Here is a 17,479-nt window from a genome sequence, read left to right as displayed (position 1 = left end):
GTAAAGCTTTTCTCCTGGTAAGTCTTTTTTTTTTTTTTTTTTTTTTTTTTTAATCTCTGTAATTTTGCTACAATGATAAGAAAACCTACTAGCATAATATGGACGTTTTCCAATAAGACTTTATTCACAAAAGAAATGGCTGCTTGAAGATATACTTTGCAGCCATTAGTTCTAAATGATTTGTTGGTTGACACATATGCATGAGAATTAGCAAATACAAAATGAGACCATTATAGGCCTGGGGGCAGTTTCTATTCACACATATAAACAAGGAGCTATTTGTTCAACACATTTACCTAAATATGGCTTTTTAATAAGAATTTAGTGATGTACGGCATTACTAAATGGGCTATAAAGAGAATCCAGTTTGCAGTCCACTGCAGAAGGTCATGCATAGAAGCAGTACCCACACACCATGGGAGGGCCTCAAAATCAGCAGAAGGCTTCTCCTGCAGGCTAAGTGGCCTGGGGAAGAGGGGCACTCCTAAGTTTCTGGAGCTATAAGGAAGGCTGCAGTGAGTCCCACAAAGGCTCACATGACAGCAGTGCTCACATCAATGGGCATAAACCCCCCCCCCAGGTTCCTACAGGTGTCTCCTGTAGGAGACATACATGCTGTCTCCTTGCTGCACACCAAGGACAGAACGCATAAGCCGGTCTTTAACATGCAAAGCTTACTCTCTACTCCTCCCCTTTGTTGACCCTCTAAAGTTTGATAGAGAACCAAAGAGCATAAGGGACAGGTCAACTTACCCTCTTGCTTTTCTAAGCTGTCTTTGCCTGCGCAGCAGTCCAAATGGTCATCGGCTGGAGAAAAAACCTGGGCAAAGTTGAATTCATCCTCTCCCGTCCACCAGCCTTGACTCTGAGCGTAAGTCCTGAGTTCTGGGTGTTCCTCATCCATCTTAGTGGTGAGTGAAAGCTGATTACAGATGCACCTCACTCCCTCTGCAAAGAGTTTGATGTGTGGTTAGCGGGAGGAACCCCAAGACTACAGGGAGAATCAGTTCTATCTCTGAAGAGAGACACGTGAAATCCTTGGTCCTTTCTTCAGGAGGCATCCTAAAAGGTTTACCCTGTCTCCATCAGACATTATCACAGCTTAGATGGACATCAGCCTTGCTAGGCTTAAATTCACAAACAAAATAAAACCCTCAAGGCCCTTTTTGAACCAAATAAGCCCTAAGCGTTCATGTTTACAGGAGAATTGTGTGGTTCTTTGAGTGTCTTGCTGTGCTCAGGACACTTGGGGAATCCATATGTGACCCTGCTACAGCAATGGTTCTCCACCTGTGGGCCGTAGTCCCATTGAGGGTTGCATATTAGGTACCCCGAATAGCATATGCTTGCATTACGATTCAGAACATTAGTAAAATTACAGTTATGAAGTAGCAATGAAAATAATTTTATGGTTCGGGGGGTTCTACAACTGAGGAACTGTACTGAAGGATCACAGCATTAGGAAGGTTGAGAACTGCTGCTATACAGGGCTACTCCACTACATCCGCAGGCTCCTCCTCGAGGAGCACTCATGTCACCCCACCATTACACACCCACACAGATGAAGGGCGACTTGGTCCCTAAGCTTCAAGGGGCTGTCTAGATTATCGAGGCCAGGTTAGCACTGCTAGCTCAAAAGGGCTGTTCACAGAGGCTGCTCCTGGGGAGCACAATGAGCTTCCAAATTCTTAGAGAATGAAAGAAGAAGGTACACCGGACCTCTTACTGCCTGAAACCCACTACAGTAGAGCCCTTGCTGTCCGACTCTGGGTCCCTAGAAGCAAAATCAGCTGGACTGAGTTTTCCCAGGATGCCTTGCTTTGACCACTTACACCTCCAAAATATGCGTCCCTGACTGAGAGGCACTGGCCATTGGCCATCCATTTTTTTCAGAGGGTATCACTAATACCAAATTTAATTAAGCAACAGAAAACAGTTATGGTGCAAACAAGTGAATTTGATGCCATTCATGCTAAGCTATTCAAAGGAGAGTTCTTGTGTATTCCACAGATGTTATTTTCCTAGAGGGCTGATTTACAGTAGACATCTGTTTTTAAGAATCAGAACTTTGAGGACAGTGTGTTAACTCCTATCAACATCAATCACAGTGCTGCTGGGATCAGAGAGCAGGAAATCAATGAGTAAAAAAAAATGGCTGCTGAAAAAAAATTGTTAGTGAAAAACAACACTCGTTTTGTAGAGATGGACTTTTATAAGTGATGCTTTGAAGGGAGTTCAGCTTCTGAAATGTAACTACAGATCAAAAAGTCTTCGATTCTACTTAAAAGCAATTGGACTGCTTTGAAGCACAGTCCACAGGCCTTCCTGGGAGAGCCATCTGATAACATCAGTGTATATTAGGAGAGCTTCTGTAAAGGAGTTTTAAGTTCCTGCAGGGAAGGAGAGCTGAGGTCTGGAGGAGGGGCTTTTGATTTGCAAACACTCTAAGGCCTGGAAAGGGAGCATGCACAGGCCTGAGAGACTTGTGCTGGGCACAAGGACATAGAAGAGCTCCCTGTGCTGCTGGTGGCTTTGCTAGCCCATTCCACTTCCTGTTAGAATGAGCAGACAGTCTTCACACACACAGGAATCTGGTCTAGATTTCTTGGTCTCAGCAGGGCAACTTTAGACAGGGAGCACACACTGGTCTTGAGGGAGCTTTGGTCACTGGAACCTGTACACAAAATCAGGCTTGACTCCCAGTGATCGTAGGAGACTGGCTCAGGTCGGATTTGGTTCTGATTACCTAAAAACTAGGGTAGCAAACAGGTTGCATATCTAATATCTTCCATAATTAACTGCTAAAGACTTCATGGTAAAAAGTATGCTGAAAAAAACATGCAGCCATGTAGAGGTTCAACAAGATACTAGTGGGATTGTATTCTAGCTGGGGCGACCTGGGCAGTGCACATGGTGTGCAGTTTTCAACCTGTCCCAAGGCTTGAAAGGAAACTGCCATTGACCAGCTTTCTTTGGAGTATTTCTTTAGACATCCTTTAACCAATTCTAGCACCCTATGCCATTGGGATTCTGAGGGAGGGTGCTGGAGTCTCAGCCCTGCCCGGGAAGCAAGAAGCTACATAAGCTAGAGTGGCACTTTTCATGTAGATGGCCAAGTCCATGCTCTTCTAGGGATGGAATCTCAATAGTCCTCACAGAGCCAAGTTCCCGTTTCAGAGGGACAGTCTTAAGTAGCTATGGAGCTGAGAGTGACAAGGGATTTGTTGACCTGTTATGAATGAAGACTCCCCATTCCCTTGCCTAACTCATAGTCATGGTTTGTAGTCAAAGCTAGATATATCCAAAAAGCAAACAGGGGCTACAAAAAGTTAGGTGTGTACTTCCTGAGTCTTGATATTCCTTCACAGGATTCAGTAGACCCCAGATACATCTCTGGAAACAGATGCCTGGACGTGAGAGGCATGCCTAAGCCTGAAGATCAGAGAATGTACCACAGCATCCTAGCTCATCTGAGCCAGCTCAGCATGTCCAACCAGCATCACCTCAGCCTGTCGTAGTGTTAAAACTCTATCCTGCAACCCCCTCACCTGTAATCCTCTCGGCGGCCCAATACTTCCCTACAGTCTCCAGCACCCAGGCTTCGTCACGGTCCACCAGCAGGTATGCACTTTGGAAGCTGTGGCAGGAGTGGGCATCTTCATAATAATTCCCACCTTGTCCATGCTCATCCAACAAGGAGACAATGACATTTAAGGCTTCTTTAGCTGTTGTCCCTCGTTCTAAACCAAGCCTGAAGAAGATCAGAAGTATACCTCTGTCATTTCAGACCAGGTGATGATAGGAGATGTCATTCAGTAAATATGTTTCTCTTATTGGTTAATGAATAAAGCACTGTTGGCAAATAGGAAAACAAGATAGGTAGGACTAGGAGACAAAGAGGATTCTGGAAGATGTAGTAGGAGTTTCATGATGTAGAGACTTGAGGGAGCAGACCACATGGGAATACTTAGATTAATAGAAATGGGTTAATATTTAAGACAGAGCTAGCCATTAAGAAACACTAGTAACAGGCCAATAGCTTTATATCTAATACAGTGTCTCTGCATGTTATTTGGCGCTAATGCAGCTGTGGGACCAGGTTGGTGGAAAAACTGCACGTAACAAGATGATCATTACCATAGCAACCAAAGGTTGGGACAAGATCATGTCAAGAAACATTTTAAATATTCAGATCAATATATGAACTAATTAATAGTACTTTAACTCAGAATGCCTATCTCCCATATCCAATACAAACTATAGGAATGTGTTGTCTTTATTCAACCCCCCTCCATAAGAATAGACATATGAGGGGCCAGTGGCTGCACTCCCTGGACTGGAAAGTCAGCCCCCCCTTACTCTTGGCTGACCATATCACCTGCCAAGCTCAGCTCCAGCCTGGATTTCCTCCTGACTACTGCCTAAGGAAAAGGAGATCTCCACAGCTTGGGTCAACTTTTATCCTACAGTGAGTGCTTTAGATACTGCTTTAGCCTGTTTGTTTCCTTAACATTCATGTTGAAATTCTAACACCCATGAGATGGTATTAGGAAGTGGGTCTTCTGGGAGATGATGAAGTCATGGGGGTGGTATCCTCATGAGTGCCACTAGTATCCTTTACAAAAAAGGGGGGGGGGGACTGCTCAGATTGCTGTTTGACTTCATTCCACCATTGGAGGACACCGTAAGTGGGTACTGTGTATGAATCAGAATGCATCAACACTAGACATTAAATACTGGCAACTTGATCTTGATCTCCTTGTTTCAAAAACTATGAGCAATTCACTGCTATTGTTTATAACTACCCTGTTTAAGTTTTTTTTTTTTTTTTTTTTTTTTTTTTTTGTTATAGCATTCTATAGTGGATGGGTAAAACTAGTTCTAAGGTTTGTTTGCCATCCATTATCCTCTGTAGATATAATTTGCTCAGAGATCTCATTAGAAACAGATTCTTTTTCTACATACTTTGCTCCTATATTACCTGATGCTGCTTACAGCATCAACTATCAAAAGAACATAGACTCCTTCTAACATGAGCCATCTATCTTCCTTCCCCAACCCTATCAATGAGTAATTCTGTTAAGGAGAATACAGACACTGCCTTTTGCGTGACTTTGGGCAGCTTACATAATAGATTTGAACTTCAGTCTTGTGCCATCTATGAAAAGTGTCAAGGTTGTCAAGGTGTTATAAGATAATAAAGATGAAAACATATAGCACTAGTGGCTGGAGCCAAACTAGTAAACAACTCCAGCAGGTAGAAGGCTGTGGCACACTCAGAGAGCAAGGACCCAGATGGCAATATGCCTTAGTCGTGTGACCTTTCCAGCTTCTTAGGTTCATGCTGGCAATGTGCTCACACTAATACCTCCCTCTGAGATGACAGAAAAGAGCACATGAGAGGCATCTAATTCATTTATTCGTCCATTCAGTTGGACTATTGCTCTGCTTGTAGGAGCTCACATCTTAGAAGAAGGCAACAGAGCTACTTAGGTGGTGACATAAGCCTTGACAAATTCATGACTTGAGAAGTGATGACTGTTTAAATTCTCCCAATTGAATCCTTCCTAAGGGATGCCCCACTGTGCTGTCATGGAGAAGAAAGGATAATGCAACTTCCAGCTGTGGACTGAACCCTGTAATGGGATTATTCCATAGTCAGAGCATCATATACCAATTTGCTTGACAGGTCTCCTTTTAAGTTTATTCAGGAAGACTTGATTACAGAGCCATAATTTACAGAGTTGAACCCTAGGGCCTTGTGAGAATAATAAAAGAGAATGCTGAACCTTGGGTTTCATAAATAGGGCAGCCAGGTTTCAAACTGTTGTCTGAGACCTCCCTTCCTCCCTCAAAGGGCTCCTCTCTGTGCTCCAAGTAAGAGAAACTAGTTAAAAACTGGATTGAGTTTGGTAAACCACTGCTTTTCAAATAATGAAAAGAATTGATAGCACATGCTAGAGGGTCCTGTTCCTAAAGAACACTGTTCTTAGAGGGCTCTGTAACAAGTTAGCCTCTCCACTTCCTTCCAAGGCATCCTCATCCCTCTAGTTTGTGGCCTTTTGGACATTAAGAAGATTCTCAGAAAGGGATGGGCATAGAATGATGCTATGAATAGAAAGTTTGTGCCCATTTTCAAATGCTAAAGCCACTTGCCCTGTGTGGTGGCGATTGAAGCTTGTTGGAAGTGGCCATGAGGATGGAGTCTTTGTGGTGATATCAGGACCCATGGCAAAGAGACAGAAAAGGCTGTCCTCTCTCTGCTGTGGTCAGTTGTACCTCGAATGGGACCTGGTGGCATTGTGTTCTTGAACTTTCCAGCCTCCAAAACTAAGATATAAATATCTGTCATTTAAATCTCCCAGTCTGTTATGAATTTGTTATGACGCTCTGAACAGACTAAGAAATGTGTTAAGTGGATGCTATGTGCTGTGTGAGCTTGACCTTTAAAATGTATGGAGTTGTTTTGGATTGAGCTGCTGCAACAGGCCTCAGCTGACCAGCCCAAACTGGAGCTTCCTGTGCTAGATGGCCCAGAACTGGAGCTTTTGAAGGCAGAGATACCCACTCTTGCCTCTCTTTAACGAACAATAGATTCTATTCTGTGTGAGTCAGCATAAGAAAGTCCCTGTAACTGCGACTCTTACAGGAAAGTAACCTGAAGCCACCTAATGTTAGTGGGTTCCTTTTTCTTCCCCATGTTGCTGTGTTTCCCCTTTTCCACTCTGTAAAAGCTAATGTTCCACTCTGGCCTGCTGGAAGCTTATTCTGCTTTCCAGAATGAAGGCTGCCCTGATTCATGCATCACGAACAAACGCCAACTCGGTCTAAAACTAAATCTGTTGCCATCTCATCTTCTGACAGGGGAGGGGGTGTTGGAGACCTTTTGACTCCTTTCCATTTCAGTGTTCTGCCTCACTGGGAGAGGTAAAGCATGATCTAATTAGAGAGAAGCGGTACCCTGGTATTCCTAGCTCAGCCCCTTTTAGCCCCGGGACACTGGGCAAGCAACTTAACTTCCCTAATTTCCAGTTTCCTCATCTACCATAAGGAATTGGAAGATCTAATTGGAGCGCTGTGATTTTTAAATGAGATAACACATATATAAAGCCAGTTTCCCAAGAGAGTTCAGGAAACTGTAGCTTTAATTACACAGGTGCTTTCGTGCAGGTATTGACTGAGCCTCCTTTCCGTCACCTGTGGGCTCCTATATTCACTTACAACCTGCTATAAAACCAAAAGCTTTTCCAATTTTTTTCTGCTATGGGGAGCACTTGATGCTCTGAAACACTGAGAGTGACCGGGTTTAGTGCCAACATTAAACCCAGTCAGAAGCAGGACAAATCAGTCTACATGGGGATGGCTCAGAGGACCGGAGTTCAGATATCATGTAGTACTGGCTGATCACCTGTAATTTCAGCACCACCACTACCCCCCAGGAATTCAAAGACAGAGGAATACCCAGAGCAAGCTGGCTGTGAGGCTAGCCATGCTGGAAAGCTCTGGGTCTTACTGAGAGACCTGCCCTAATGGTATGAGGTAGCAGAGGGTTATGGGAAGGTTCCAAACATCAACCTTGGACCTCCATATGCATACACACCACACACATACACACACACACACCACACACATACACAGAGAGGGGGGCGGGAATGAAGGGAGGATTGCTCTGTAGAAAAATAAAAGGATGAAGCTGTTGTGTAAGGGACAGACACAGGGGATGGACAGAATGCAGTGTTCTGTGCAGCTGGCCAGAACCTGCCTGCTTGGAGAACAGAGGGTTAAATTTGAGGGATTTCTGAGCTAGTTGCTAATCCTTCATCATCCTCAAATCTATCATGGTTGGAGTTTTTACACCACAGGTGTTGGAAAGGCCACAGTTTAAGGCTGCCACTCACTTCTAGCTGATTATTAGGTATTTCCCAGAATACCACTGTCTAATGGGATCCAAATGCCTCCTGATCCTTATCTGGATTGAGGCCAGGAGGCATCATGGGGAAAGGCAGACCTCAGATGTTATGGACCTCGGGTGTAAGAGACACCTTGACTCCCAGAAAATACCCCCCATCTTAATGTTAGCTGCCACCAGCTGCTAATCCCCTATCTTAAAGTTAGCTCCTGCCAGCTGCTAACTTCCTATCTTATGTTAGCTTCAACAAGCTGGACCCCCAGCCAATAAACAAGCAAAGCAAGTATATGTGTTCATATGTGCAGGAGGTGAGGTGCTGTTGCTGCGGGAGGGCTAGCCAGACATCCATAAATAAGAAAGATGGAGGGAGGGATGAAGATCCAGACAGGGAGGGAGAAGGAAGGAAGAAATGGGGGGGAGGGAGGGAGAGAGGAAGGGGTGAGTCAGGGACAAAAGAAGGGAAGGTGGGGGGGGGGACCAGTGAAACCAGACAGACACAGCTTGGCTTTAGCACTAATAATGAATTATAACGTGTTGCTTAATGCTTGCATTCCTACATGCCTTTAAGAAACACATACAAATTATACCTTTACCCTGAAGACAGTGCCTATTAAATGGAGGCTGTCACTCAGTTACATCTCTTAGAGCTGAGCTTAGCCTTAACATAGGGATGGAAGGCACAAAGGACCGGAGTATGCGGGTGGGAGCAGCTATAGTCTTTGAATACTCAGACCGTCTCACAGACACTTAAGTAGGGTGTGAAATATAAATAGTCTGTCTGCGCTTCCGGGAGCTGCCCAAGAAGCTGGCAGCGTAGCACAGAGGACAAACAAGGACAGTGCAAGAAAAGATGGTGCTGACAGCCCAGCTGGAAGGCAATCTCCAGCTGTGCAACAGTATATTCTTTACCTTATGCTCCATCTGCCTGCTGAGGTAGACTGTGGGCCAACCCCAGTGCAGTCACGTGGGCATGGGGGGGGGTGTTGTGAATGTGTCTCCTAGCAGGCCGTGCTTTTAGAACAGCTGCCCTAGAATTTTGCCCCTCACAGTGCTGTGGTTGTGACCTACATCAGTGGCCTCACCCTGTGAGTCATGACACCACTGGGGAAGGGATCAAGGACCTTTTCACAGGGGTTGCCTAAGACCATCAGAAAACACAGATATTTACATTACATTCATAACAGTAGCAAATACAGTTATGAAGGAGCAATGGCAATAATTTTATAGCTGGGGTCACCACGACATGAGGAACTGTGCTAAAGAGTCACAGCATTAGGAAGGCTGAGAACCACTGTCTGCAGCATCTACATCTCTACAGCTTCCCTGGAGGACTCTGGGCTCAGGAGTCACTCACGGGACTTGCTTAGTATGAAAGACTTGGCTTCGCCGGTTTAAAGCTGGGACCAGACCCTGAATTTAGAAATCTACTCCAGATACAGACTGTGCACTCCCTCCAAGCAGCTGCCACCAGGCTCAGAGTATTGGTCACACTGTTCTTATTGTAACACATATGTGCTGGCCAGGGGGAGACGTCAATTTAAATGGCTATTGCTCAGCTATCAATCAACTCCTACATTTTTTATTACCCCAGACCTTGATAACTCTCACAGCACCAATTATCCACCAAATATAGCTCCTATATCTCCATCCTTCAGTCCTACAGATCCACATGGAGCCCATCCACCATTAACATCCCAAAGGTACCAGACACAGAGTCTCCAAACACCCTAGTCTATGGAGGGCTAACCCTGGAATTCATACCGGAAATGTCTGTGAAGGGATAGCCCTGGTATTTTGTACCACTTGGGTAACATCACATCTCAGAATTCCCCGTTCCCCTCTCTGTCACCTTCAGTCACCCTTGGAATTGTGCTGTTCAGTTAAAATTGACATTCAAAATGTAAGCTGTGAAACTTCACATTATTTTACACTTTCGGTATTATTTATGGTTTACGTACTCATCCATGTGGTCACTTCTGTGACTCAAGTATGTGACATTTGTATCTGATGCCTTTCACTTAGTGTATATCATGTTCTCAAAATCCCATTCATAACACATAGCAATACTTAATTATTTTTATTGATTAGTAATATTCATTATCATCTATTCCATTTTTTCCCATCATCTTAGGATTTCTATTGAATAGAACTTCTTACGGTACAGTAAGTACAGGAGAAAGTAATTCCCACTCCTATTGACAGTCATTTCAAAGAATCATTATTCCATACCTGACCAGGTCCATCCCCAGTAAGGCTTCTGTCTCAGCAGCTGGTTCTCTGGCATTGATGGCTTCATTAGCTATGCATACTCCATGTTCATTGGCTCCCATTTCTGCCCCCCAGAGCCAGGCAGGTCTGCTTATCACGATGGCGTGGGTCCTGGGAACTTGGTCGATTGAGATGTAAGTGCACTGAAAAGGAAGACAAGTAAGAAGCTTCCATCATCCGTCAGAAACCTTTCCACTCTGGTACCTAGGCTATACCATCACATGAGTTACAGAGCTGAGACGAAAAAGACCCAAAATCCTCAGGCTCCAGACAGACACCTGGGGCAGCCTCGGGGGGCGGGGGGGGGCTGTGGTGAGCGCCATTCTGCTTAGTTCAAGCCAGTCTGTTCCCAGTGTTTCCTCTCACTCCATCACCCTCAGCAGTGTGGAGCTGACCACTGTACCACCATGCTTGTCTGCTCCAAGTCCTTCATCCTCACCGGCAAAACTAACTCCAGCTGTATCAGTGGCCCCCAGCCTCACTAGAAGTCATGGATCTCTAGCTTCAAATGAAACTTTTCCCAGATAGTAGATAAGAAGATGCATCGTCTAAAGCAAACAGACTCAGGACTTCTGAGCCCCTCGAGGCGATCCCTGGAGTCTGTAGAATATTTGACAACCTATCATCTCAGCAGTGCAGAACAGAGGACCCAAACACAATGCTACCATTGTACTTTCACATGACAAGCAGTCCTCACACACACTCACTCCCCTGCCTAACTACTGGATTCTCATGCTAAGTTAGTGGAGCCACCAACAACTTTGCAGAGGTATAGTTCTCAACTCTAACAGAGCCACAGAAGGCACTACTCCAAGAACCTGAGCCTAACCCTGAAGAATCCACGCTTATTTAGATCAAAGCTTAGATCCTTCTGCCAGGGGCTGGGGATGAGGCTCAGTAGACAGGGCTTTCCTATCATCCAGGAAGCCCTGAGTGTGATCCCCTAAATCAGGCACGGTGGCAAATATCTGTACTCACGACACTCGGGAGGTGAAGGATCAGAAGTTCAAAGCCAGTCTTGGCAACATAATAACTTCAAAGCCAGCAAGGTCTATTTGAGATCTTGTTTCAGTAAGTAAATCAGCAACAAAAACCACGTGCCTTCCCTTCACACAAATTGATGCAGAGCAGGAAAAGAACAACAAAGCTGGCCCAGCAAAAACAAGACAGGGCATGGTGGAGACAGCCACTGGGTGGAAAAGCCACTCAGATCATTGCCTACTCTGCTTCCTTCCCTCCTCACGCATCATGCCTCACTCTATCCCCGACCTCCACCCAGGGGACTATGCTGGGACACGCAGTTATCCGTGGGGCCTCATGACTGCCTTTTGTAAACCTGTGACTGCTCTTTGTGTGGTAGCTGGAGGCTACATTTCAAAATGGGAGGCTAAAAGCACTGGGTCCCAGGCAGCCTGGGATAGCTTTCCTTTTCTCAGTTCAAGACTGCTGTCTGTGAGCTGACTGCAGCCCAGGCAGTCGCTCCGCATCGGTTCCCTGTAATCCATCGCTAGCTCTGTTCAGAGTGGAAACACAGGCCGTACACAGGCTTCCTGGCTTCAGCCTCTGCACAGCTCAGGGCAGTGTTTCTCAGCACTGGAGTTACATTATTTCTCCCAATACATTTTTAGAAACTGAAAGTTAATTAATCCCAGAGGTTGCCAAGAAACCCTTGAGGTAGGTGTGTGTGTGTGTGTGTGTGTGTGTGTGTGTAATTGTCACTAAAGCACACTCATGAAATGTTTTCCCTGATTTACTTGCTGAAAATAGTTAATTGTAAAAAATAACTCTTGCAGGACAACAAAAAAAAGCTAGCCCAGCAGGTGCTCACAACTATATTCCTCACGCTTTTCTAAATGGAATGGAAGTTTTCATCTTCCAAACATATCCACTGCTTGTACAAAGCAAGAGCTCCACATCACCATGGCTTCATGAGGAATGTCCCCTGATGCCCATGCGCTAAAGGCTTTGTCCCCAGGGTAGTACTACTGTTAGATGATGGGCCGTTGCCCACATTCAGGGGCAGTTGCAAGGCGCCAATTAAAAAGAGCAGCGACGCTAAAAGACAGAGGAAAGAGAGCTAGTGAATGCCAGGAAGAGACCTGGGGTTCTTCAACTTCACCTTCGGGGAACTGGTGATGAGCTCTAGGTTTTAACAGAGAGAGAATCGGGGTACAAGGGCACAGGGTATGCACAAAGTTGAGGTACAGTCTGTTGATCACTGTCTCGGCTGATTCTGCAGGGTGGCCTAAGAAAGACATATGGCTTATGGAGACAAGCTAGATCTCAGGAAACAATCACTTTTGTTCAAGGCTTCAGCCTAGCCTTCATCCGCGAGGTGGTCTGCCCCGTGAGGCGCTGCTGTTCCTGCAATTCAAAGTGATTGCAGGTTTAAGACGATAAAGAGTCTCTGTGCCTTTTCATCCTTGAAGGGAGTAAGATAGGCTAATAACACAAGGCAAATAGAAAGACAGGAAAAGTTAAATGGACACGAGAAAGGAAGAAAGGTCCTCACTCTAAGATCTAGCTTGCCTATCGAGAGCCCAGAAACTTCAACAGGACTTGTGAAGTCAAAATGCCTTTAGGCATCTCAAACAAGAATATTTAAAACAACAAATGAGGACGGCTCGGTGGTTAAGAGATCTGGCTGCTCTTTCAGAAGACCCGGGTTCAATTCCCACCCCCACCTTCCACATAGTAGCTCACAACCAACCCACAACTGTCTGTAACTCCAGTTCCAGAGGATCTGATGCCTTCTGCTATCCATGGTCACCAGTCATGCACACAGCACACAGACATATATGCAGACAAAACACAACTCCTATACACATAAAATAAAAATCAAATAATTAAAAGAGAATGACACTTACTGAAGCCCAGAATGTCTGTGCCCTTGAGTTCCACTGTATTATACTCTTCTCTTATCTATCCCTAAATCCTAGCACTGCACCTTTAAAAATACCTCACAATTACATTTGCAAAGAGAAATTATTGATACAAAAAATAACTATATTATCTCACATTTTCCTATTAATTTAAAATCTTTCATTTTAAGCATTGCTTAATCTTTACATCTTGAAAATTACATCCTTTGTATGATGTAACTTGAAAAAACCTTAGATCAAACATACAGCCACATAAATCCCTACTCCCTAGACACACCAACATCTTTGTTCTGAGGTTACTCACTGCTGGTTTCCTGTAAGAATCCCTGCCTAAATGCCTATTAAACTCACTAACTTCACTCCACTCTGGCTCATCCCAAAATGACTTTCTGTGGCCAAGTCAAGGGTCCAGCTTTACCTGAGCCTAAGTCCCTAAGGAGAAGGGAATTTCTCCGGCTGATGGTGGCTGTGTTAGGATGGTTTTCTTGAACCACCCCCCCCCCACTCCCACCCGACATGACAGACACACCTTAAGAGATTGACATGCCTACTGCAGGGGTAAGCAGGAGTCTGACACAAAGGAAAAAGAAAAAGAAAAGTAAAGGCTTTCTTCCTGTGTTCAGTTACCTATGGGCCCAAATGAGGAACTGATGCTTTGTAGCAGCTGCCTCAAAGTGCCTGTCAAGGAGCCATTTGGAGGTACAGCCAAGTGACAGCCTTGGGTCCTCACAGGTGTTCTCAAAGGGACTACAGAACTCTGGCCTCTACCTACCTTGATGGCTTGAGTCTTACTTTAAGCAGCTCTCACCCACATGCTCCTGCCTTGATGTGCCTTCCCCACAGACCCAAGGCAATAGGGATAAACAATCCCAGCCGGAAGCCCCAACTGTAAGCCAAACTTCCCTGCGTTGCTTAGCTGGCTGGAGTATCCAAGATGGCAACTAACACAGGCACTGGAGACTTTCCAAAACTCTGTCCCCAAAGAGCACAAGTGACAAATTTTATCTTGAAAAGAATGAGTGAGTAGGGAAGGAATTGTGGCCTCTTGAATATGGAGATTCGTCATTACATTATTTTTTTTGAGACAGGAAAATGTTAAAATTGGAAATGGTCTTATTAATATGTCCTCAAGTTCATTTTTATGCACTTACATCTACTTTATCAATTATGTACAGAACATCCACTAAACTCAGACAGAGCCAGCAGCAGTTGGGGCATGGGCCAGAGACCCAAGTGGTTCTTTCCAGTGATCTCTACTCCAGGGAAGATGGGATTTGTGATGTTTGTCACAAAAATAAGAATTTCAGGACAAGTCAGGTTGAAGCAGGGCTGGAGTTTACTTAGAGATTTCAGCAGAGTCTTAAGCACAGGGCTTAGAGAGGTACTCAAGGAAAACATAAGACATACTCAAGGATGAGGTTTAGATTCTCAAGAGACTCATACGTTAGTGTCTTAGAAGCAATGTCTTGGTTGCTGCCAAGTTGCATCTCAAAAGGTTGCTAAGGAGCATTTTCTTTCATCCTGTTTCCTCTTTTCCCTTTAATAAAGTGGCTCTTGGAGTGTCTTGGTTAGGACTTCAGTCTGGGAAGCTAAACCCTGCATCACAAGAGCAGCACAAGGAGGTCTACACACATCTGTACCAAGGTCCTTGAAAGCTGCTGGAGATCACAGCTGGAGGAAGCAGAAAGGCTTTGCTCAAAGGCCTGATATGCTTGGGCTTTGCCTCGGTTATTTTTCATCGCTGTGACAAAATATCCTGACAACAAAAGCAACTTTGGAGGCAGAGGGTTTATTTGGGTGCATAGTGATAAGCTACAGTCTGTCATGACAGTCGTGACTGGAAAGTCCTGGAGGCAGGAGCTGGAGGCAACTGCTCACACTGTATCCACAGTTGGAAATCAGAGAACCAGGGATGCTGGCACCAGCTCCCTCTCTCATTTTCATGCAGTTCAGGACCAGAGTCCAGGGAGTGCTGTCTACTTACCTAATTAATATACTCTCTCCCAGGCATGGTCAGAGGCTAACCCAACCTGGATACTCCCTCCCAGGCATGGTCAGAGGCTAACCCAACCTGGATACTCCCTCCCAGGCATGGTCAGAGGCTAAACCAATGTATAATTCCACATATTGTCACCATGTTGGCCACCTTCTCAGCATAATGCTGTAAATTATGTTGGAATTTCTGACTTTTCACCTGGCAAGAGGCTTCAATCAGACTCTTTTCCCAGGCCCCTTTAGTTTTTCATATCTGCCATGCCTAAAGAGCATTTATCCCATGTGCTGTTGGCAGACATCATGGAGGCCAGTCCCTGCTTTTTGCCCGGGAAGCAGAAGGAGCATGCACAAATGGTGACTATCATCAGGATGACTTGGGGTATGTCACAGGGGCCTGGCCATTTCGTCATACACATGGCATCTTGTGACCTCCTGCTGTCAACCTCAGCATGCTTCCTATTCTATTCCATATAATTGGTGTTTTGATTATATGTTTACATATCTGTTGTCTCCTTCAGCTAGAATGTCAGTTCCATGAGTAAAGTTTTCTTTTGTTGCATAGTTTATAAACATATCCCAAGATTGAACTTAGTAAGCACCAATAGGCTTTTTAAAAGATTTGTTTTTATTTAGTGCATATGACTATTTTGTCTGCATGTATATGTATCATGTATATTCAGTGCCTATTACAGCCAGCAGAAGGTATAGGATTCCCTAGAGGTGGAGTTATAGATAGTTGTAAACCACCATGTGGGTGCTGGGAACTGAACCCAGGCCTCTACTAAAGCAGTAGGTGCTTAACCATCTGAACCATCTCTCCAGACCTGTCAATGAACTTGGATGGATGTATGGATGGATGGATGAACAGTGGAGAGATGAATGGATAAATTACCAAGGTCTCAAAGAGTGTAAGAGAGAATACATCTGGTTGGCCAGATACTGTCAAGTAGGGGATGCTTGAAAGATCTTAAAATGGTCTAAAGACAGATCCCATGCAGAACTAAGGGTCCACTGCGCGTTTGCAGTTCAAGCAAGTCCCCTCAATGGCACCGAGGGGAGCTAGCTACTGCACCACACTGCAGCACAGAATCACAATGGCTCAGAAAGGGCTGAATGATAAAGCTGTCCCACACTGAATCAGAAAGACCAGATGGTGATGTGGGAGTTAAAATCCATGCAGCCAACCCGACACTTTTCAGGCTAGATTTGGATGATGAGGAAGGAAGGGGATCCCCAAGTAGCCAGATGAGCCAAGTCAGCCCCTTCAGAGCCTGAGAGTCAGTGCTCCAAATCTACCCCATAGGGGAGCCTGTAGCATCACCCCCAGAGGCCTCTTTGTCACAGGCCTTAGGAACCCTGGCCTACCAAGGGCCCTTCTGTGACAGCTCTTAAGCTGTCTCTGCTCCATTGGCAGTTAAACCCAGCTAATCACAGCCACCTCTGAGGGTCGGACTGGGCTGGGGAGGAGTAAGCACAGCACACTCACACAGATCGGCTATTCACAAAACAAGGGCCATTTACGCCAGATTGGTTAGCTAGACTTTGTAGACCCAACCATGTAGAACATGGCTCTGAAGGAAGTCATTTTTTTAAATAATGGACTTTGGCAATTGCTCTCTAATTAACAAGGGAAAGGAGGAGGAGAAGCAGGAATTGAGGTCCAGAAAGCACTGGGAATCTCTCATGACAAAATTCCTCTAGGAGAGCAGGGCAACGCCTCAAAATGGTAAGTGCCTGCCACCTAAGCATGAGGTCTGGAGTGCGTTTTCAGCACCCGAGAAAAACTCGCTGCAACGGAGCATACTGTAACACTGACACCTGTGAGACAGAGACAGGGGGATGCCTGCTAGTCTTCCCAAACCAGGGGCTACATGTCCAGTGAGGAAGTTTCTCAGAAACCCAAGTGGAAACAATTGTAGAAAACACCTGACTCCAACACTAGGTCTCCACATGTCCATGTATGTTCATACACTCACACATGCATGCACACACACACACACGCACACACCATGAACATACACAAACACATGCACACACAAAAGAAAAGTCTTCACCACTTAAAAGGGTCTTGACAGATGTGGTTGGGAGCTAAGGAAAAGGATGAACAATTTGTGCCACAGATCCACAGCCCCTTCCATGGAACAGTCTGTCAGTAAGTGTGACTTGGGGCACCAAAGCCACCACAGCAGAAGGCTGCCTGAGCAGGAGGGGCACTTTGCATCTCAGCCCTTCCTATCCTGAGTGCTCACTCTTTCAGGTGGCTTCAGGGGGTACCTGGAGGAAGGGACAGGGAAGATGGGCCTTCAAAGGGCCATATACAGTGACAGACAGAACCACTGTGCAGACCAAGTCCTTTGCTGTCTTGTGGGAGCTCAGCTTCCGGGGTTCCCACATCACTCACATTCCAGAGCACACTATTTCTGGG

At 45.3% G+C, this 17,479-nt stretch overlaps 1 protein-coding gene across 2 annotated transcripts in view; it reads right to left on the bottom strand.

Annotated features, from left to right (window-relative positions):
* Positions 1-17,479, bottom strand: part of Scrn1 (secernin 1) — a 55,155-nt gene that overhangs the window by 13,292 nt on the left and 24,384 nt on the right. For both annotated transcript variants that reach the window (XM_051202951.1, XM_051202950.1), the window contains exons 3-5: positions 10,139-10,320; positions 3,549-3,751; positions 754-948 (exon numbers count right to left, since the gene is read on the bottom strand). In XM_051202951.1, the coding sequence (XP_051058908.1) occupies positions 754-948; positions 3,549-3,751; positions 10,139-10,320 (580 nt within the window). The remainder of the gene's footprint in view (positions 1-753; positions 949-3,548; positions 3,752-10,138; positions 10,321-17,479) is intronic.

This window comes from Phodopus roborovskii, unplaced genomic scaffold, assembly GCF_943737965.1.
Source record: "Phodopus roborovskii unplaced genomic scaffold, PHOROB, whole genome shotgun sequence".
Taxonomy (NCBI): domain Eukaryota; kingdom Metazoa; phylum Chordata; class Mammalia; order Rodentia; family Cricetidae; genus Phodopus; species Phodopus roborovskii.
The sequence above is the reverse complement of the archived record's forward strand: the minus strand, read 5'-3'. Positions and strand labels throughout refer to the sequence as shown.